Source organism: Zingiber officinale, chromosome 11B (genome assembly GCF_018446385.1).
Source record: "Zingiber officinale cultivar Zhangliang chromosome 11B, Zo_v1.1, whole genome shotgun sequence".
NCBI classification, from domain to species: domain Eukaryota; kingdom Viridiplantae; phylum Streptophyta; class Magnoliopsida; order Zingiberales; family Zingiberaceae; genus Zingiber; species Zingiber officinale.
In genome coordinates, this window is record NC_056007.1 from 36795373 (window position 1) to 36819776 (window position 24404).

Consider the following 24404-nt stretch of genomic DNA (forward strand, 5'->3'; position numbering starts at 1 on the left):
ATCACCACAGGGAAAATGTCGGTAATAATTAAATCTTCCTATATGTGGATAGGAATAGAGGATGGGTAATCGGCGATTCTTAATTTATTGATTTGTATTACAATGAAACCGAACTCTTATAACGTTTCCTTCAACGTTTCCTTCAACTGAAGGTCCTCACCCAATTCTCAATCCACTTTCCCTCTCTCTCATTCTCTTAATCTTACTCCTCTCCACTTATGTAATTCTTAATCATCTATTGTTTAACTAATTTGTTGTTATTAATTTTTAGTGCTTATATTCAATTTTTATCATAAGAATCGATACTTTTTATTACTTAATAATATACATTGTACATAGCAAGACACAATAATGAACTTGTGAAAAAAAATTATATTATTATTATTATTATTATTATTATCTGCTGCTTCTATCTGATGTTGTGATTGGCTTGGAACCAAAACCCCACAGGCCTTTGGAACCCTAGTTGAGGTTCTGCTTCTTCAAGTCTCGCCCACCAAGCCATTGCGCTACTCTCGTTTGTGAGATTTCGAAAAATGGAAGAAGGAAAAAGGAAGCCGGCGGCGGATACATCACTACCGACGCCACCGGCGGACGATGGAGACGAGGAAGCGATCGTAGGGCCTGGTCCCGCCCCGCGCTCTCGCCCCAAGCGGCCTCTCCACTTTGAGCAAACCTTTCTCGACTCACTTCCCAGCGCCCACATGTAAGACTCCGCGTATCCGTTCGCCTTCTCTACTACCACTTCGTGTATCCAATTTGCTATCCGCTGTCAGCCACCGTGCTCTTCCTTTGATTTTTGATGATAAGAAGCATGGCGTTTTGCAGGTATGAGAAGAGTTATATGCACAGGGACGTGGTCACTCATGTGGCCGTCTCATCTGCCGACTTCTTCATCACTGGAAGCAGTGATGGTGCTGTGCTTCCTATCTCTTTTTTATCGTGTCTTTTCTATCTAGTTTGTCCCAACCTCTGTTAATTTTGTCTAGAACGTTTTAAACTAAAACGGAAGGAGAAGAAGACAAACCATAGCTTTTCCTTCCGAGTATTTGAAATATCACAGTGCATGACTACAAACATATCCACAGCCCCAAAAATCTAATATTGGAGAAGAAAACAACACTGCCTCTTTTTTAATATCACTTAGCTTGTAATTTAGAACTTTGAGAGTCTTTCCCATTCATAACCATCCAATCCTACTTCTGCTTTCTTGCACATGAATAGAATAATATTCTTTATTGATGATGAAGCAAACAGGTAGTGTCACATGCGAGAGTATTCAGAAGCTCATATATACAGCTGTTACAAACTGAAAATACCATATATAAAACCAGAGATAGATTATTTGTGTCTTCTATAGTCTCTACTCACAAGTGCTCTAATACCATTTGTTTAGATTGCAGATCGGTGTAGCACCAATTTTGAAATTAACACTACTAACAAAAAACCAGTGATAGAATCAACCCTCAAGGTAGATGCTCAAATCAACCTCTCAAACCCCTCTTTGAAATCCAAATTTGATATCTGCACCTACAGAATCACCTCCATCCTGAAACCATGTTGTGAATTTTTGTCTCCCATGGTAGAATAACACAAATACACATGAAGAACATCTACTATGTAATGTTGTTCTTCATACGTCTACTCCATGAAGAAAAACCAAGTCTACAATAAATTAAACTACAAGCGAGAACTAGTCAAACCACTGCACACATGTCTATAGCTGCCTCTCAATCCTTTGTAGACTCTTATCTATGATAAAGAAAACAATGAAATTTGAATCTTAAGTGGTTATTGGCATCAAACGCTCTCTCCAAGAAGAAAACTGCCATATCTACTAGAACTTTGGTCACCCAGAGCCCTCTACAAACAAGGGGCTCCTTTAGACTCTGAGATGCTTCAAAGGTGAGAAATGTGGGAGCATTCTCCTATGCACCCCCACCGTCCCACTTGAAAATCATTAAAATATTATGTAAAGCCCTAGTTAGAGGATTTTTTTTTTTTTCAAATAGGTTGCAGTTATCGTGTTGCAACCATGCTTGACCATTACACTGGGCTACAACTTTTGAAACTAGGCAGTTGGCTGTAGCTCTAGCTGACTCACACCTATTCTTAGTTTTATGTTTTGTTTGACTTTTAAGTACTACTTTCTTGAAGTACTTAACCATTCTTCCTAAATGTAGTGAAAGGTATGTTTAAGTTTTTTCTGAGAAAGGAACAAATGAGTTGACTGATCAACTAACTTGTAAACATTGTATTATTCTATTTTAGACTATACACCTTGCATTAATACTCACTTGCTTCTCACAACCTCTTGGTTCCTGGGCGACAAAAACTTGTGTTTGCAGTTTAAAGCTTGAATTCATGACTCATGAGAATTGAGAAACCAAAATGCATTAACAACCGCATTACACCAAGTGATGCAGTTATGATAGTATTCTAGATTGTTTATTAAATGTTCATAGACTCTGGTTCCAAGCAAAACAAAGTACAAGAATATACTATACCTTTTCTTATTAAGAATTTGGTTTTTATTATAATCACATGTATGATGTTTGCAATTTAAAGCTTGAATTCATGACTCTCATGAGAAACCAAAATGCATTAACAACCACATTACACCAAGTGATGCAGACATAACAATATTCCAGATTGTTTATTAAATGTTCATAGACTCTGGTTCCAAGAAAAACAAAGTACAAGAAAAATATACTATACCTTTTCTTGTTAAGAATTTGGTTTTATTAGAATCATTTATTAGAATCACATGTATGTGTAGGATTAATTTCGGTGCTAGATAACACCCACTTGTTTTTTCACATATGAATATGTTCAATCGCAACGGAAGTAAAGTAAAACGATAGATATCAATTATGTAATAAGACACCAGAGTTTTAACATGATTCACAACCCCGATGGTTGCTATGTTGACGACCTAAAGAGCTCACAAAAAAACCACTACTTTCCTCCTTTATGGTCTTAACTAAAGTTGGAGAAACCCATTACAATGTACTTTCTAATTGTCTTACAGGATATATATAATTAGTGCAAAGACAATCTATAAAGAAAGGTTACAACAACAATACCAACCAAGCCTTATTGATGCAATGAATAACTATCAGTTTCATTGATTCTTGTACGAATACCGGAAGCTACTCAACGTTTGGGAAGAAACGGCGTGACCGCATATTCTTATTAATCTAAAATCAACTAAACAATGATTTAAATAGACTCAAGACCCTAATATTGCAAAGACGAAAATACCTTCAAAACTCTAACTTGATAAAATAATAAAAAGACTAAAATTGTTCTTTTGTTCCCTCATCATTTTCCCCCATAGTGGAGACAATTCACCCTCAAATTATTGGTTATAAATGGAAAGGAATCAAATGCTTAACATGAAAAGAACTTATCCTCGAGTTTAGAGTAGTGTTAAGTAGTAGCTCAGGAGGATGATCCTTTGCCATCAATTCGACAAAAGTGAGGGGGCTGCTATTAGGTGACTGAATAAGGGAGATCCATATGTATAAAAGTTTATCGCTTGACGAGGAGGTGCCATATGCATGCTAAGATATTTGGCATACAATTCAAGAACAATCTTATATGGATTATAACCCAATCTATATAGGTCTTGCTTTGGTTGCACTAAGGTTTTAAAATCCGCTAGCTAGTCGGGCATTGGACCAGTGCCTAGCGTCTAGCCACTTAGGCGGGGACTAGGCATTGCTAGACTGATTCCACGATATCAATATAAATTATATAATAAATCACATATTATAACTCCAATATATTAACATCAAATTTAAAATTAGTTTAAAATTATACAACTAATAAAATATCACATATTTATTCTACTTATTCTCCATAATTTTCAACAACTTATTTTTCATTGGACACAAACTTAATATCATCATTGTGATCCTCTTCTTCGGATGCAAAATCATATTTGTGAAGTTCTCTCACTCTAGAGCTTCTTTGGGTTGTAGATTTTCATCCGCTTCTTGCTTCATCAATCATTTGTTATGTGAGCCCAGAACCTAGTTCAACTTCATTATCTTCTCCATTATCCACAATCTAATCTTGTGCAAGCATCTTTTGCAAGAAGGACATCAACATTTATTTATTTTTTTCTCTTTTTTTGTTTGTTCAACAATCTAGCATTAAATTGGAAAAATACTAGATTGTTTAACCTATTGACATCCAACCTATTTCTTTTCTTTGTATGAATCTGAAAAAAAAAAGAAAGTAAATATTATAATTAGTGATATGAATATAAACTTTAAAAATTAATACTTTAATTAAAGACTTAAAGTTTAAAGTTTACTCATCCAAATTCACTCCAATTTTTTCCACCCATATGAATTTGTAGTTAATGAAAGTATTCTCAGTGCCATTTTTAGCAAGTTGGGTGTGTGTATGTACTCCACAATGCACATGGATAAAATGTATCATCATTTTTTTACATACTTTGCTACCAATATTTTTCCAAATAACTCAGTCTTGTCTTTGTATTTTACAAATTCCTTGTTAATAATTGTTTTTTGTAGATCTAACTCATCGACATTAAAAATTTCTATGCATTCAAAAATACTCGTCGCGACCTCCTTATAAAGAGCGAAATTATTATCTTTATAGTAAAAATAGAGATTCAACAAAAATGCAATGGTATGCAATGATGTATCAAGTTTATCCTTTCTTTTTAACTCAATAATCACTATGATAGACTGATAATTTAATTCCACGTTATTCAGGGCCACCTTGATATCATCTTTATCTTGAATAAGCTCCCTATATAGAAATCTCATGGATGACTTTCTATGTCTATCTACTAATTGAAGAACTCTTACCAAGGAGGAAATATTTTAAAACGAAGTGTCACACTATTCCAAAAATTTTTGGTCATCACAGTAGAGTAAGCCAATTTCCTTTTATTTGTTTTTGACTATTTACATGTCTCCCACATATCACTTATAAACATGGCTCTTAAACTAGGTTTTTTTTAATCAAATTTTGCCATGTGAGGAAATTTGATGCAAACCTGGTAACTCTTGGCCGAACTATGTCTCTCATCTTCGTGAAACTTTTCATTAATGATAAAGTCTTGTGGTGAACATTAATCAAGATGGTAAAATACTTGGATTACTCAATAACCTTTTTATATCGTGGAAGTTTGCCAATACTTTCAAGTATGAGATTAACTGTGTGAGTTCACATGAACTCCAAAAGATCCTAAATCATTTTTCTCTCATTAATTTAGCTGCACCTAGTTACAATCTGAACAATATTTTGAGCTCCTACTTGTTCAACACACTTTTCAACATACTAAAAAATAAGTTCAATTGTATGTGCCTCGTTTGAAAGCCCTTTACACTCTAAAATGTAGTACCCTGCTTACAATTAACACATAAATTTAAGATACTTCTTGTTCTATCACTCTATGCATCTGTCATGATCGAGCACCTATTCTTTACTCATTATTCTTTATATTTCTTCAACAGTTGTATTGTTCTTTCAACTTCAGCTTTCAACAGTAGCTTCTTAAGTTGATATTGAGTTGGAGGCTTGAATCCTGATCCAAATTGACCCATTACCTCCATTGGTTGCTTAAAGCTACCATTATCAACAACATTGAATGAGATTCCATTTTTATAAACTCATCTCCCAACATATTGTTGAACTTGTTGAGTTCTCTTTTTAAAAAGTCTCATTTATATTTTTTGGTGAAACACTTTACTCCTACTTGAACCTACATTTTTTGGAGCAATTATCGATGTATATCTATCTATGGGGCCAAGTGGAGGAGATTTTTTAATTCCATCCATCCCTTCAATTTCAGGACCTTCGTCTAGAGAAATAGTCATCTTTCTACAACTTTGTTCTTTCATTGTTTTTTTTTTTTTCTGTTCCTTTCTTCTAAAATGACCTGTTTGCATTTATTTTTATCTTGTTGAGATGTTTTTTTGACAACTAAATACAATTCCAGGTATATTTCCCTCCTTGATCCTATATTACCTCAACATCATTTTCTCACACAACTTGCATTTAATTTAGAGTCATTAACAAGTCTAAGAAAAAATTATATGATCTGAACATGCTGCGTAACTCCAAGCAATATCTTTTCGAGTTGATGAAATTATTGTATTTGACATGATTAAGATTGAAATCAATAAATGAAAAAATTTAGTAAAATAAAATTATCATAATATAAATATGATTTATATGAATTAATAAAATTTATTAATTTTTTAATGTTAAATATAAAATTATAAATATGAATATGATTTAATGAATTAATAACATTTATTAGAATTTTTTAATTTTAAATATAAAATTATTAGAATATAAATTAATTAATAATATTTATTAGAATTTTTTAATTTTAAATATAAAATTATGAATATAAACCTAATTTATATGAATTAATAAAATTTATTAATTTTTTTAATTTTAAATATAAAATTATTAGAATATATATATGATTTATATAAATTAATATTTATTAAAAATTTTTAATTTTAAATATAAGATTATCAATATAAATGAATTAATAATATTTATTAGGATTTTTTAATTTTAAATATAAAATTATATGAAAAAGAAAATATTTTTTTATGTAGACGCTTTTGGCGTCGCGGGACATCTCCGACAGCGCTGGAAGCGTCCCGCGACGTGTCCAGCACCGCCAAAAGCCTCCTGTGACATGTTCAATGCTGCCGGCATCTTCTCGAGATGTGTCTGGCAGTCCTGCGATGCATCTAGCGCCATTGGAGGTGTTGCAATGCCGCGAGCATCGACGATTGTTTTATTTATTTATTTATGACTTATTTAATTCAAACAACTCCTTACTTAAATGGGATAATTAGAATAAACTTTTATAAATCCTAATTAAATTATCTCAAAAAATTATATAAAAAATCTATTTAAAATTAAAATCTTTTGATATTTATTAATTTATTTATATTCTAAATTATAAAAAAATCAAAAATATATTCTAAATATATTGTCAAGCCAATCTGCATTATTAAATTTATATTCTATATTAATAAATTATAAAAGAAAAAGTGAAAACTTACCGATTGGTGATCGGACAGATGCTTCCGGAGGAGGTGAGCAGTCGAACCAACGCGAGGGGCAAATGAATTGACTGAATGATAGATTTAGGGCTTTAAATGAAAAAAAGAAAATTTCTGTGATGTTAGGCGCCACATAGGGCTGCATGGGCGGCTGGGCCGCCTAGGCTGGCCGCCCAACACCTTTTTGGTGCAGTTGGCGGCCACTAAGCGCCTAGGCGGCACTTAGGCCACATTTTAGAACACTGGTTGCATCACATATTTAGGCAGACCTTTAGAAGCATTGTTGACATTGACCTCTCTTTCATCATATTCTACGTAAGTTGAAACATGCGATCCTTTTTGTGATGGTTCTTATCCTCCCTCATTATCAGGAAAAAGCTAGGAAAGCTTTTCTAGGTTCATATAAAGAATGAGCATGTGCATCCTTAATTGAGTGACCATGATGCCATCCTATTTTGAGCAACAGTTTTTACACTAATCTAATTTGATACAGGAATTACTATTTCACCAGGTAGAATTGAACTATTGTTCTCATGACTACCATTCAATTCTGAGTCGCTGCCCTCCATTTTATCAGACTCACACGTCCTTGATTTATCAGATGAAATAGTTTCTTAGTTGCATTGGTTGCTTCAAGTCATATGAGGTAGCAACCTCAGCCACCTCTTTAGTTGGTGCAGTACATGATTGAGATTCCTCAATGCCCACCTTTTCTGATTCTTCACTGCCTGAAGCAGCAACTGCAAGTTGACATACATCTCTAGTAGCAACTTCTGAGAGACATGTACATCCATGTTTGGACGAGTGCAATCAATAAGCTTGCTTTTATCTGCTGATGTGCTTCTCTCTTCAAGTTTGCAATCTGTGTACTAATCCATGAGATCTTTATCTGTCACTTGTTTTTTTTTTCTAACTGAGAAGTTCCTTCATTGTTGTGTTTCATCACATCATCAGGCTCAGACTCAGATAGAGTTCTACCTCTTTCTTCCTCTATTAGTTTCCCTGAATTAATGCAAGAATCTCCATATTTATGGGATTTTGCAGCAGTATGAGATTGTTCACCCTGACTGCTTGGCAAGTTATTGTTTCGCAATTTCTAGGAAGAATGAGCTCATTGGGGTATGGGGCTTTGTCGATAGCAGGTTGCTTGCTGTCGCTTGTCGGACAAAGTGGGCTTCTGGTCTTCAATCATCGCTTCATCTCGGTCTATCTCCTCTTCGTTGGGGTCTTCCTCTTTGTTATAAATTGGATCACCAACTATTTCGATCTTATCGTCCACATCTTCTTTATAAATAAAAACTCTCTCCTCATCAAAAACATCCTCTTCCTCCATGTTTATTCGGCAATTGTTATTGTATTGGACAGGACTTCCTCTATTCAAGATTTCCAACATCGTCGTCATCCTTTCTATTATTAGCCATCCACAAACAGGAGAAATCATCCGTTCATCATCTCTCAAAACCACTGCTCCATATCACAATTAAAAGTGTTGTCGATGCATTGTTGTCTTCTCGGTGGGATGATTTTACAAGATTAACTCGGCTTTGATACCAACTGATGCAGTGGCAAACTATCGTTGCTTTGCGCATGAATACCGGAAGCGATCTTCTAAACCTTGTTGATTTCGTAGAATTCCAAGGCAACCAAACTCAACGTTTGGGAAGAAACGGTGTGACTGCAAATTCTTATTAATAAAAAACTAAAAACCTAAAACCAACTAAACAATGATTTAAATAGACTCAATACTCTCAAAATCCTAACTTGATAAAATAATAAAAAAACTAAAATTGCTCCTGTTCCCGCATCATTTATCCCATTAGATGGAGTCGACTATATGAGTCCTTCTGCGTCATTGGCTTTATCCCCCACTGTATCATCATTTATATTTAAATAAATTTTATCTTATTTTATTATCGATAACCAAGTCTTTTTTAGTATTCCTCGTTTGATATGTATATTTGTCATAATTTTATATCGCATAACTAAAACATTTATTGATCATCTAAGTACATGTCTATACCATCTTAAATGTGTCTCAGAATTTTCTCTCAATAAATGCAACATTGACTTTCTGTTTAATTTTTATTTCTTATCCTGTCCATTTCATATGTCCACACATCTATCTTAACATCCTCAATCTACAACATTCATCTTCTGCTAATGTGCTCGAGTCATAGCTCAACATGTAACTTCATATAATATATCAGGTCTAACTATTATTTTGTAAAATTTTCCTTTAAATTTTAGAGGTACTTTAAGATTACATAGAACACCTAACATTACAATACTAATAAAATGAAATTTACATAGAATTTTAGTAGTCGAATAATCTTGATCTCTTTGCACAATTGCTGTTGATAATTTTATTTCATCTCCGTTCGAGTGTCTGTCATATAACAGTCAACTATGGACTGAGAAGTCTACATTCAAGTTAAATTTTGAGCCTTTTGTTCGTCCACTCCATTTGTTGATTGTAAGCCTTTCTGTTTGATTCCGAATTATTTCAGTCGATTTTTCAAGTTAACTTGCAAACATTCTATTTGCTCCTATGCCAAACCACAAATTCAAATCATGGTGAGGTAATCATTAGTCGACTTTACATGGACACCAATATGCATAACTATAAATCTCACGATTTTTGTGGAATCAATTAGTCAATTTCATATATCACCAAGTCGATTGATCTCATATATCAATTAGTTGATTTATTTGAATTCAAGGTTTGTACTATCCTTGTGCAACAGTTGACCCTCTGTATCAAACATCATGACTCAACCTATATGCTAGTCGAGTTCGCCTAACTTCGAGTCTCCCCTCGTTCTCGGTATCAAACTAAAGTTTAGTTTCAAAACATTATGTGACCTTTATGCCCTTTGGACTTTCGTGCTTGGAGTCTCCTTATCTTCAAGTCTTCACTTGCCTAACATTCGTCCTCGGCTTGTTGGGACTTCCATCTTGCCAATATTCCTCTTGGACTTCTATGCCTATCATTCAGCCTCCCTCACCTGCAAGAAGTTTCATTTGTTTATCTAGCCATCTGCTTTGCATGCTTGACACACCATATCAGATTACCATAATCACGTAATTTAAATCAAGGTCCAAACATCAAAACTAATGCAACACACATGTTTGAGTGTGATTGCATCTTAGTTGATCAAAGGGGGGAGAGTAGATAATCATGCTGCCTAAAACCTAGAGTATAAACCTATAGTATACAAAAACAACCACGTCGTATCCCATTAGATGGGTTGACTATATGAATCCTTCTACGTCATTGAGCTCTATCCCCTACTAGATCATCATTTATATTTAAATATTTTTTTTGTTTTATCGTTGCTAATCAAGTCTTCTTTGGTCTTCCTCTTCCTCTTTCTCGTTTAATGTGCATATTTGTTATAATTTCATATCGCCTAATTAGAGTATTTATTGAATGTCTAAGTATATGTTTATCTCCTTGAGTTTTCCTTAATAGGTGCAACCCTAACTTTCTTTCTAATGTTCTTATTTTTTATCCTGTCCATCCTGTATAACCGTACATTTATCTTAACATATCTTTTGCTCATATACTCGAGTAATAGCCCAAACATTCAATTCTCTAACTGTCGTTTTGTAGAATTTTCCTTTAAATTCTAGAGGTACTTTACGATCGCAAATAGCACCTGATGTTCTCCTTCATTTCAACCATCCGATTTGTATTATATAAAAATATCTCTCTTAATCCCTCAATCCTTTTGCAAAAATAATCTTAAATACTTAAAGTTTGTTGACAATTCGTCTTTTCTTATATTAACAATACTAATTACGTCTAATATTGCTAAACTTAAATCCTATATTGTTTTTACTCTATTAAGCTTAAAACCTTTCTCTTTCAGTATTTCTCGTCAAAATTCGAGTTTAGCATTTACTCCTTCACGTTCTCATCTATCAAAATAACATCATCTGCAAATACTTGCACTATGAAATTGTGTCTTAATGTATCCAATCATCCATGATTAGTGTAAAAAGATAGAGACTTAAAGCTAATGCATAATATAACCCTATCTTCATAGGAAACACTTCGGTTAATCCACTTAGAATCTTCACTTTTGTTATTACATCATTATAAATATCCTTAATTATTTTAATTTATGCTATGCTAATACCTTTCTTTTCTAGAATTCTCTATAAAATTTTCGTTGGGACTCTATCATAAGTTTTTTCTAGGTTCACGAATATTATGGGTAAATCTTGCTTTTGTTCTCGATAATTTTAAATCAGTTGCTTAAGAAGATGTATAGCTTTTGTTATTAACCTTTCAAGCATAAATCCAATTGATTTTCCATCGTTGTGGTCTCTTTTAGTATTTTTTTTTCTATTACTCTTTTCTAAAGTTTCAAAGTACGACTCATTATCATTATACTCTTATAATTCACATAATTTTATGTCTCCTTTTTTTTCTATATAAGGGGATTAGAGTACTCATGCTCATAATTTTTTTCATTTTTAATTTCAAGTTAAATAACTTCGTAAGCTATTAATACGTGTTGCTTCCCTAGGCACTTTTATACCTCTATCAAGGTAGCATTTTTTTCATTTTGTATCATATTTAAAGCTTATTCTATTTTTGAAATTTGAATTCTACTATAAAAATTTAAATTTCTATAGTCATACTAAAATTACTTAAGTTAAGTTGGTCATCTAAATTTTTATTAGAAAGTTGATACAAATACTTCTTTCAACGCTATTTTCTTTCCTCATTTTTATTGCATTCATCTTTCATGTATCTTGTTTGGATAAAAGCTTTTGTCTCCCTTTCTCTGATTTTAGCTATTTTATAAATGTTCTTTTCCCCTTCTTTTATATCTAGATGTTGATATAAGCATTTAAAAGTTTCATTCTTGGCTTCATTCACCGTTTTCTTGGTCTCTTTCTTGGCTACTCTAAAGTATACTTTGAAAAGTTTTTTTCGTTCTTATAAGTGTATAATAACTTATAAGTTATTTTTTCTTCACCTTTTTTTTTTTGTACTTCTCATTCCAAAAAAAATGATTAACCAGGTCAGGTAACGTCGAACCTGGGGCGATCAGCCCGACCCAACGGAAGTTTCCCATCGATCGTTATACTTTCTCATTCCAAGATTTATTACTTGGTGGTGCATGCCATTTTATTCCAAGTTGTATTCGAGTTACCGTGTATTTCTCCTAATACTTGTACTCCTACCCTCTTCTTAAATATGTTTTTCTTCCCATTCTTTAACTTCCATCATTTAATTTTAGGACTGACACACATTTTCTTTCTGTTGATACTATGCTTGAGGTACATATTCAACACTATTAATCTATGTTGTGTAGTTAAGTTTTCTCCAAGGATGATCTGATAATCTTTACAAATGTTTCTATCGTTCTTCCTAATCATAGGAAAGTCAATTTGCAACTTATTATTCCTGCTTTTAAATGTAATCAACTATTCTTCTCTTTTTTTGAAAAATGTATTACATAATATAAGTTCGCATTTTTCATTTATTGTTCCAAATCCATAATCTCCATACCTAAAACCTTGAGTATGAAGAAAAAAAAAATGCACATTGCGATCTCTATACCATTTTGATTCTATTCAAAATTTAGTTTGTACTGCCTGAGAAGTATATAAAATGTCATGAGTGAAGACGGGAATTGAGATCAATCAATGTTTCACTTGTGCTTTGATGAATGTTGAATCGAGTCATCCTTATCCACAGCCAACCTTTTTCTTACTAATGGATGCTGGATTAGTTATTCTTTTCATGTCAGATTTATAAACAATTCTAGTCCATTGGCCATCTGTTAACTTTAGTCTCTTGTTCATAGATTTGCTTTAACAATTGACAGAACGATTATTACATTTCTCACTAGTTGCATAGTATTATTCTATTATCAGCACATATCGAAACTCTTCTATTTATCAATTTAAGCTATTAGAATCATATGAAAATGTATTACACTCATATTCCATGATTGAAATTAAAAAGTGATCTCCAATGTAAATATTATCCTCTTGTCCATCAATGTTTCTTTCCTTATATTGTAATTTTCTATTTAACAATTATCAAATTTTATTGGAATAGAGTCATCTTTGAAGCCACCCACACATCAAAGCAAAGCATCATGCACAAGATACAAACCCAAGTGTATAAGTTTTTGTTTTGTTATACCTTGCGACCCAAATTATTTTTTTGTGCAAAGGTTAGCTGGCTCACAATGAGTGGGTCCTATGCTTCTCTTTTGTGAAGATAGAGTTGTTGCTCATAGGAACAGATGATAGACATATGTAATTGACTTTGGGCTTGCCCAATCATTGTACATGCTTCTTCTGTTAAATGAAAGTTTACATTTACCGATATAAACTTCCAATAAAATTATAATAATTATAATATTCTATTTCTAGTAATGATTTGATGATTAGTATCCATAATGTGATAGGATATACAAGGTCTGTTAGATTGTTGGGATTGAATTAAATGATAAAGTATACAACAACAACCAAATCTTATCCCACTAAGTGGGGTCAACTATATAATCCTTCTATATTATTGGGCTCTATCCTCTATTATATTATCATTTATACTTAAATAAATTTTATTTGTTTTATTATTGCTAACTAAATCTTTTTTTTGGTCTTCTTCTTCTTTGTTTTCATATTTGTCATAGTTTTACATCTCCTAACTTGAGAATTTATTGACCGTGTAAGTATTTGCCTGTATTATCATAATTGTCTCTTGGAGTTTTTCCTCGGTGCAATCCCGATTTTCTCTTTAATGTTTTCATTTATTATCTTATTCATCCTTGCATGTCCGCACAGTTACCTTAACATCCTCATTTTTATGACTCTCATCTTCTGTTCATGTACTTGAGTCCCAACATTCAGCTCCACATAACGTAGTAGGTGTAATCACCGTTTTGTAGAACTTCCCTTTAAGTTTTAGATGTACTTTACGATCGCAAAGACATCCAACGCGCTCTTCTATTTCAATTATCTTGCTTATATTATATATAAGACATTTCTCTTAATCACTCTATCTTTTTTTAAAAAATAATCATAAATGCTTAAAGAATCTAAGTTTAAAACCTTTCACTTCATTACTTTCCGTCAAGATTCGAGTTTAATATTTATTCCTGTCTCATCTACTAAAAGAATATCATCTACAAATAACATGCACCACGATACTGTATTTCATTTAATTTTCATATTTGTTATAGTTTCACATCGCCTAATTTGAACATTTATTGGTCATTACAAGCCTGTACCATCTTAAATGTGCCTCTCGGAGTTTTTCCTCAATAGGTACAATTTTGATTTTCTCTCTAATATTTTCATTTCTAATCCTATCCATCTTCGTATGTCCGTACATCCGCCTTAATATCCTCATTTTTGCGACTCATCTTCTGTTCATGTACTTGAGTAATATTCAACGGTGTAACCACTATTTTGTAGAACTTTGCTTTAAGTTTTAGAGGTATTTTACGATCGCAAAGACATCCAACGCTCTCCTCCATTTCAATCATCATGTTTGTATTTTATGTAAGACATCTCTCTCAATTCCTCCATAGTTTTATAAAAATAATCATAAATGCTTAAATCATCTCTTTATCTTTACACTACTAAGTCTAAAACCTTTTGCTTCAGTCTTCCCACCCAGATTCGAGTTTAATTTTTACTCCTTCATGTGACTCATCTACCAAAATAATATTATTTGCAAATAACATGCATCACGATACTGTATCTTGGACGTGTCTAGTGAATTCGTCCATAATTTGTGAAAAGATAGAAGCGATCCATAATGTAACCCTATCTTTATGAGAAATGCTTCGGTTAGTCCGCTTTAAATTTCACTCTTGTCATTATATCCCTATACATATCTTTAATTACTTTAATATACATTATGCTAATGTCTCTCTTTTCTAGAATTTTTCATATAATTTAACTTGGAATTCTATCATAAGTTTTTTCTATGTTGACAAATATCATATGTAAGTTTTGTCTTTGTTCCCAATACTTTTCAATTCGATTGATAGTGTTCAATCGATTGGCCAATCGATTATGAAGGCTTCTCTAAGAAAAAAATATGCATAATTTGATTTAAGCATACAATGAAAATATTCTGAAATAGCAAAAATACACAAACTGACAAGGAGCAAAATATTAATCAAAATTCAAAATATTAATTTTTGTTCAACTTCAACATACAACCAAAATTGAAAATAGCAAAAGGACACAAAATAACTCATATAATCCTATATCCCTAATTCTTCTTCTAGTTCATCTCTATATTTCTCCGACACTTCCTCGGATTCAAACTCAAAATCCATGACATCTTCCTTTCTTTTTCTTCACCCGTTACAAATTATTCTTCGTGAAATTTTCTTACATCTTTAATATTTGTCTTAATATCTTCATCTTCAACGTCAACAATCCATCCTTGTTCCATAGTTGTTTCACTAGCAAGTAGCACATCAATTCTTTTTTCTCCTTGTCTTCTCTTTTTGTTTATAATATTGGCATTGAATTGAATATAGATTAAATTATTCAACCTTCCAATATCTAGTCTATTTCTTTTCTTTGTATGAATCTATATTAAAGAAAAATATTAATATTGAATACATATTTAGACATTTAGTAATTACTAATTAGTAGTAAGTACACAATAAGTAATTAAGTACTTATCCCCTCAAAAGTCCTCCAATTTCCTCACAACTAGAAGAACTTCCAATTAAAAAAGGATCCTTTAAATCATTTTTTGCAATTTAGGTACACTATTTTCAAAAAGATACCACCATCCAACTAAATAAAAATAAATCAAATAATAACAATAAGTAAAATCATGAAATAAGCAATAAAAATTACAAAATAAAGTAAATTATTATTTAGTTCTTACTCGAATCATATTTTTTATCATTTTTTTCATCTAATTATAGCCAATGCTCTTCCAAATCCCTTCGCTTTGTTGATATGCTTCAACAACTTCACATTTCTATCAATATCATGGTGAAAGAATGCTTGAATACAAGTGAAAAATCCATTCGTGACCACTTCTTCATTTCCTATACTCTGGTCATGAAAGGAGTAATAGGAATTCAAGAGGTAGGTTACCAAATGTAGTGGGCTATCAAGTCAATTACGACTTTTATCATCAATAATATCAATAATCAGATGATAGTGAAGCTCTTGATTTTTGAATGCTACTTTAATCTCCTCTCTTGCTAAGTAATTCTCCATATACAAAACCCATAGATGGCTTCTTATCCCCATCAACAAGACGAAGCAACTTAATTAAAGGGGCAAACACCTTCAAGCAAAATCTTACCCCATTCCAAAAAGAGGCACTTATAGTAATATTATATGCCACCTTCCCCTGCACTCTTTGAATGTTGTCAAGCATTCCATTCTTCACTAGCAACCATAGCTTTTAGTTCACTTTTCTTCTCCATTAAGCTTTGTAAAGTTAGAAAAACGGTTGCAAATCGTATTACTCCCGGCCTCACTATGTCTTCTTTTTTTTTTGATAAACTTTCTCATCATTGACAATGTTTTATGATGTGCATAAATAAAGATTGTTAGCTCTTTGCTTGCTCAATCACCCCTTTGAACTTAGGTTGACTCTCAATTCCTTGAAGCATAAGATTCACGGTGTGAGTTGCACATGAAGTCTAAAATAGATATGGTCTCTTTTCCTTCAACAAATCTTTTGTCGCCATATTATTCGAAGCATTGTTCGTTTCCACTTGAACTACATTTTGGGGTCCAACTTCTTCAATGCACTTGTCCACATATTCAAATATATAATTCCTGGTGTGTGCTTCATCCGATGCTTCCCTAGAAGAAAGGAAAGTTTTGCATTCTTTACAATTGACACACAAATTCATGATACTTCTGCTGTTCCGGTCAGTCCAAGCAATCATTCAAAATCCATTCTTCTTCTTGCTTCTTTAATAGACTTTTAGTTTTGACTACCTCTTCCTTCAATAAGAGCTCCCTTAATAGGTAATGAGTTGGAGGATGATAACTCGGGCCAATTGACCAACCGCTTACGCAAATCTCTTGAAGCTATCATTGTCAACGACATAAAAAGGAATACCAGACTCGTACACCCATCGAGCTAAATATTGGTACACAGTGTGTCCTTTGCTTCCAAAATGCATCAATAATATTTTGTTGTTGTTTTGTCTTATTACTTCGGAATACAGATATAAATCAATCCATAGGGCCAAGAGTAAGCGGGTTTCCTCTTGTCCTTAGACTCCCTTTATCTTCCTCGTATTCTTCAATAACTTCTCTCATCTTTATTTCATTCATATTCTTTTGTTTTTTTTTGTTCTTACTTCTTTAATGACATTCTTATACTTCACTTTATCCTTATCCAAAGACTTCTTACACGACAACGTTTCCCTTGATATTGACAATATGTTGTTTGATCCTATAAATTCCACTACTAGTAATTTTTCCACACAACTTACATTTCAACTTATTCAAATTATTAGGATCCACCAAGTCTGTAAATTTCCATCCAACAACATTTGAATTATGCTTCAAAGAGGTATTAATCTCCAACATTAAATTAGATGCTTCAGAAGATATAGTACCCGACATTTTACTGCACAAGTCAAAAATCATTTGAGTTAAGCAATGGTTATCAAACATTTAAAAATCAATTATTAATTCAAGCCAAGCGAAGCAACAACATACAAGATTTAATAATATACAAATATACAATTAAATTTTATTAACCAACTTAAACTTGGGGATGTTACTAACCTGGTAGAAGAAAAAACTACTGGAAGAAAAGAATGAGGCTAACGAAGGCCGGAAATGAGGGAACAAGGCACTACGCTCTGGCCCAGCAATTAGGGCTGCTTTCCCTTCGTCTTTGGCAACCTTGGCTAGCTACGACAAGCTCCGGCGGCTGCTGTCAAGAAACAAGACAAGGTGCTGGTGGTTGTTGGCTGGGATAAAGGCAGCAGCTAGGGCTGATGCTTTGGTTAACTGGTTGTTGGAGAAGAAAATGGCATTAAAGATGCTGCTCTTGGATAAAGAACAAAAAGGGGAGGCAAAAGAGGAAGAGGCGACGGTTGCTCGAATAGGAAGAGAAGCGGCAACTACTCGAAGAGGAAGAAGAAGAGGCGTTGCTGCTAACCTACTTTAAAAGTTAAAACGATTCAAAAATCAAAATATAAATCCGTTTCGTCGCCGCTAATCGATTGGTAGAAATTTAGCAATCGATTCACAAGGTTCAGTCGATTAATCAATCGATTCAGCATTTCTTGTGAAACTCCTGTCAAACCCAATTGATTGGTCAATTAATTCAGCATGCTTTTGTTTCTCGTGAAACTCATGCCAATCGATTAGATGTGTTCAATCGATCAGCCAATTGATTCGGCAAACTTCTGTTTCTCACAAAGCTCATGTGAATCGATTGGCCAATTGATTAGAAGTGTTCAATCGATCGTCGTTTCTTGCAAAACTCATGCAAATCGATTGGCTAATTGATTAGAAATGTTCAATCAATCGGCCAATTGATTCGGCAGGCTTCTTTTATCGTGAATCTCATTCAAATTGATTGGCTCAATCGATTAGAGGTGTTTAATCGATTAGCCAATCAATTCAGTAGACTTTTATTAAAAAAAAATCGGATGGCCGCGCCTAAGCGGCACCTAGCCGCCTAGGCGGCCGACTAATGCGGCGACGCCTACCGGTGTCACCTTTGCAAAAGGCGGGGTGGTGGGCACCCGCCCAGCACCGCCGCCTAGGTGGTGCTAGGCGGCGCCTTTTAAAACGCTGTATATTAATTGTAATGTCTGTTTTTGTATAATATTTTGTTGGACTAAGCAATTGTACTAACTCTATGTATTATGTTGTGCACCTTTATGTATCTTGAAATTGATCTCCTCCATGATGTTTATTTCTTGTAGGGCACTTAAAGTTCTGGAAGAAAAAACCGGTGGGAATTGAGTTTGCTAAACATTTCAGATCTCACCAAGGTCCAATAGAAGGCTTGGCTGTGAGTGCTTGCTTATTTTTCATGTTCCTCTGGTTCTCATTTATTATATATATAGATATAATCTTACCCTAGCTATCATAGGTTGCTGTGTTTATTCTCTTCATTATTTTTCAAGTCCAATAACTCTTAAATGGTGCTCTCATGAACTTTTAACAGTTAAATTTCTGAAATATTTAGGCATCTTGTCATATCATTTTATGGTGTTGTGGACTGATATTTGTACTCTTTTAGCATTTGTAGACAATATTTAATTGCTAGTTGATTGGTAATAGTTAGAAGGCATTTCTATCATGGTCTATGCCTTAATAGCATTTGGAGGTGCCTTTTTCCAACCTCATACAATAACTTACATTAAAGCTAGCCAGTTCTAAGTGAGAACATAAACATGGAAAGTGAGAAAATTTAGGGAAGAGTGATAAGATTAGTTGAAAAGATTCTTTTTATTTGGATAGCAAGTTAAGAGATCCAAGTGTTATATGTTCTTCCATTACTTCTCTTCCTAAAATTGGGAGATGGGAATTTCATGACTTTTAAAGTTTGTCCTTGTTAATTCTTTCGCTTGTTGTACCTCCTACCAAGGTTTAAAATTTCGAGCCATATCAGAGTTTAAGTTTATGATCAAAATGATACGACTTCGGTACCGTATCAATAAATTAATTTAAAAATAATTTTATTAATATTTAATTAGTCTAGATGATTATTATTGAGTTAGATTTGATATTATCTCGTGAAATATTTGATGCTTATTGAGTAAAAGTTGATTTAGGGTTAATTAAAGTTTACCAAGTAAAAAGGATCGAGTAAGCTAAAATTGGATTAATTTGAATTTATTATGATTAGTTTAAAATTAAATTAAATTTATATATAAAATAATTTAGTTCATTAGCATATTTTATAAGGTTAGAAATTATATTATGCTATTTTTTTTATCTTTCCTAATAATATGTATCCTTCATTTTTTTCCGATTTATCCCGTGAACACATTAACTATGGACAGATGGAGGAGAAAAAATATTTAGATTTGATATTGTTTTGTAAAATATTTGATATTTATTGAGTAAAAGTAGATTTGGGATCAACAAAAGTTCACCAAGTAAACATGGTATGATAAATTTAAATTGGAATAATTTGAATTTATTATGATCTGATTAAAATTAAACTATCATCAGATCAAGTCACATCTCCCACTGTTAGATCATGTTGAAATGCTCCTGCCAATGTAAAGGGCAACAGACAACGTGGGCAACCAACGATGTGGTGAACACTCACTGTCAATACAATTGTTGCTAGCATCATGCTTTGGAATCTCGTACCATGCAGGGCGACACAAATCTAAATGTATGTTCCATTACACAAATACAAATATACATAAGCACAAAGATTCACACACAAATATAAACATACATAAACACAAATATAAACACACAAAGACAAACATTCACACAAGTGATTTCTTTAGAGAAAAACTTAGCATTAGTGATTTTTAAGGAAAAATTAATATAAATGATTTTTAATCAACCCTTGCTCTCACTGGACGATCCCAAATAGACATGCCTCCTCAAGTGCATATGCGTAGAGATTATTGAATCTCATTTTTTTTAATATAATACTTGTTGCTTAAGTATCCCATTATAATAGAGAGATAAATTTCAACATGTATTGCACTTTTATTTTGAATTGTGTCAACTTCATAAACATGACAATCAGATGTACCCACAATGACATTATTAAAAACAAAATGGTTAAAGATATTCTTAACTATTGAGCTAAGCTTCAAAAAAGAATTATTTCATTAGTTTTTTTTTAATACAAGTTCTCAATGTTGATTCAACTTTCTCGTTAAGACTAATCCTAGCCAACTCAGTAAGGGCAATTTCAACACTTATGTTTACACGTCTGTGACCTTACCTTATGATAAGAGGATTTGACAATTGTTGTTTTGAGAACTTATAACTAAAGGGAAAAATTGAGCTAGGGTGTGCAAAGCCAGATAGAGACCAATTGAAGCTTCTTAGTGCAAATGGCCTTCTGCACTTGTTGCAAGCTGGGATTGGTTCATATGTCAACGCGCACTATCAAAATATTATATTCCATATTGTCACAAATCTCTAATAAGTACCTTATGCATCATTTCAAAGTTAGGCATCTTATGAATTTAATATCTATAATTTATAGGTGGAGCTCTAATTATATAAACTTAGAAAATGAGGAAGAAATAATTTCTTATACAAAAGAATATGTACACGACTCTCTTGTTTATAGAGAGAATTTACAATAGAAAGAAACTAATGAAAAAGAAATTAAATAATAAGGAAACTAATTAAAGCTAATTAAAGCTAATAATTGACAAATGATCCTTTCCTATTTTTCCTGATTTGTATATCTTTGATTTTAATGATGATAGTATTTCCAACACTTCCCCTCAAGATAGCCAGCTTGCTAGTTAGCTTATCAAATTGTTTCTTGTGTAGTCCCTTCGTTAATACATCAACTAATTGTTCATTTGTTGGAAGACATGTTATGCATATTACTCCAGTGTTGATTTTCTCCTTGATGAAATGTTTATCCACCTCTATATGCTTTGTGCGATCATGAAGAACAGGATTATGAGCTATGGAAATAGCAGCTTGGTTGTCACAATAAACGTTTATAGGAGTTGAAAAAGAAAGCTTCAATTCCTCAAAAATTCTTTTGATCCACATTACCTCACAGATTCCATGGGTAACAGCTTTGAATTCTGCTTCAACATTACTTCTGGCTACTACATTTTGTTTTTTTACTTCGCCACGTAACTAGCTTCCCACCAACAAAGGAACAGTAGCCTGATGTTGATCTCCTATCCATAACACTCCCTGCCCAGTCTGCATCTGTGTAGACTTCGACTTGAAGATGTCCATGTTTCTTGAATAATAAACTGTTGGATCGAATAAGTGCGATAGAGGAGGGGGGGGGTGAATATCGTGCTTTTAAAACTTTTCTTTTACTCTTTAAAAGAACAAAGTCGTGCAGCGGAAAAATAAAGAACAGTTCGGTTACTTGGTTCGAAGCCTAGGTCGACTCCTACTTCAAGGACCACGATCCTTGACCGTACTGATGGGCAATTCATTAAAACCTTTCTTTCCGAAATCCTCGGAAAGAAGCAGATCATACAAATGCAAATAGAAGATAGTAACAGACTACTATCTTCTTTTAAATCAAATACAACGCAAGCTTTAAATAATTATACCGACAAGAGTAGAAGATGAAGCTCGGTCGGTCGGATGGAGTAGCTTGCTTGAAGATGTGTAGAAGACTTGTAGTACAAGTAGCTTGCGCAGGGATTAACTTCGAACCGATTAGATTGCATTACCCAACCTCGGACCTTGAGCTCTCTTTTATAAGAATCGTCGATGTTCGGTCAACCGATCCCTAGTTTCAGTCGACCGAACCCGCTCCTTCGCTAAAATATGATCTTCGAGCATTAATTGATCTTTAATGGTTTGGTTGACCGATAACCTTATTCGATCGATCGAATGGTGAACTCCCCTTCTCGCCGAGATTCGCACTTAATGCTCCATTAATGCTTTCATTGTTCGGTCGACCGAATCATGCTGTGATACCATGTTTGTGAGCCTGATCCGTTTTGCCAATTTTGCCTGTTCGGTCGACCGAACCTTCGTTCGGTCGACTGATAAAATGCCTTTTTCGGTCGACTGAACCTCCTGTTCAGTTGACTGAACCCTTGGAAAAATGAAGGTTTTTGAGTGCTGGACGCGTGGCCGCTGACAGAGCTTGATTCCGAGTTCTGAGTCAAAAGTTATGACCCTTTGAAGTTCAAGGGGTCATATGATTCTGCAACACAAAGTTAGTTCGATATAACAATAATATTCCTGCAAAACAAAGTTAGCACAAAGTATATATGAATAGTAAGATGTATGAGTAGTATTAGACAGTAGAACTGTCTTGATCTTAATTTAGAAACCTTCCCGGTTTCTTCAATTGGATCAACGACCGTAGGTTGTTCCTAATAGGAACATGACCTCACTGTCGCTTCTCCAGTTGCTTACCTCAACTTACCTGCCAAACATTGGTCCTCCAGACTTGTTTGGACTTTCTCTGCTCAGTGTCTGATCACCTGATCCACTAAGGTCTTTCTTGCAATACTACATTAGCCAGCAACAATAATAGTAATACAGAATGCTATGGTAAAATTAAACTTAGAATCACTAAGATCTGCCGATCAACCTTGCTTGGAGTTCACTCCTCCAAGACTTCTCGTTACCTAAGGTTATCTCCCCCTAGGATTTTCTCCATCTGACTTCACTCACCAGAACCTAAGGTTACCACCCCCTAGGGTTTTCTCCACCTGGCTTCACTCACCAAGACTCAGTATTCGGCTATCCAGGGATCAGGTCCTCCAGACTTATCCACCTGGCTTCCACGATCTACCGAGATTTCCCTTACCTCAGTATTCGGCTATCTAGGGATCAGGTCCTCCAGACCTATTGAATCCACTTGACTTCCACGATATACCGAGATTTTCCTTGCCTAGCCTATAACTAGGACTTCCCTTGCCTAACCGCAGTTAGGACTAGTCACTTGGTTGACTTCCCACCCTTGCTTAGCCATGACTAGGACTTTCCATGATCAAGCTCCATTAAACATAAACATATTTGTCGGACATTAAAACCTTGGAGGTTGATTGTACCAACATAAACATCTTCCTGGAGTTCCTTTCAAATATCTCAATATTCTATAGATGGTCTCGAAATGTTCTGCTCTTAGTGAGTGCATGAACTGACTTACCATGCTAACTGCGAAAGCGATATCAGGCCGCGTATGAGACAAGTAAATCAATTTTCCTACGAGTATTTGATAAAGGTCCCTGTTTTTGTCTTCTTCAGCCCTAGCAGCTTGTAACTTCAACTTAGGCTCAATTGGAGTCTCAACCATTTTACATCCCAGCAAACCTGTTTCTCCAAGGAGATGAAGAATATATTTTCTTTGATCAATAAATATACCTTCCTTGGACCTTGTAAATTCCATTCCGAGGAAATACTTAAGGGCTCCTAGATCTTTAATTTGAAACTCTTTTGCAAGTCTCCTCTTTAGGTCTGCTAATTCTGTTTCATCATCATCGATTAAGATAATGTCATCAGCGTAAACAATTAAAACAACAACTTTACCCCTTTTTGAATGTTTATAAAATATTGTGTGATCTGCTCGACTCGGCAAAAAACCATAACTAATAACAACCTTTCCAAAGCGTTTAAACCATGCTTTTGGTGACTATTTAAGTCCATATAATGTCTTGTTTAATTTGTACACTTTTTCATTGCCAA

General features: G+C 33.7%; 1 protein-coding gene across 2 annotated transcripts in view; it reads left to right on the forward strand.

The window, feature by feature from the left end:
• The first annotated feature begins 432 nt into the window (after nt 1-432).
• LOC122033671 (peptidyl-prolyl cis-trans isomerase CYP71-like) overlaps nt 433-24404 on the forward strand; it is a 49047-nt gene continuing 25075 nt past the window's right edge. The window contains exons 1-3 of one of the 2 annotated variants that reach the window (XM_042592767.1): nt 433-706; nt 829-914; nt 18995-19083. In XM_042592767.1, coding sequence (XP_042448701.1) covers nt 537-706; nt 829-914; nt 18995-19083 — 345 coding nt within the window. In that variant the 5' untranslated portion in view covers nt 433-536. The remainder of the gene's footprint in view (nt 707-828; nt 915-18994; nt 19084-24404) is intronic. The other variant, XM_042592766.1, reaches the window with a different exon arrangement.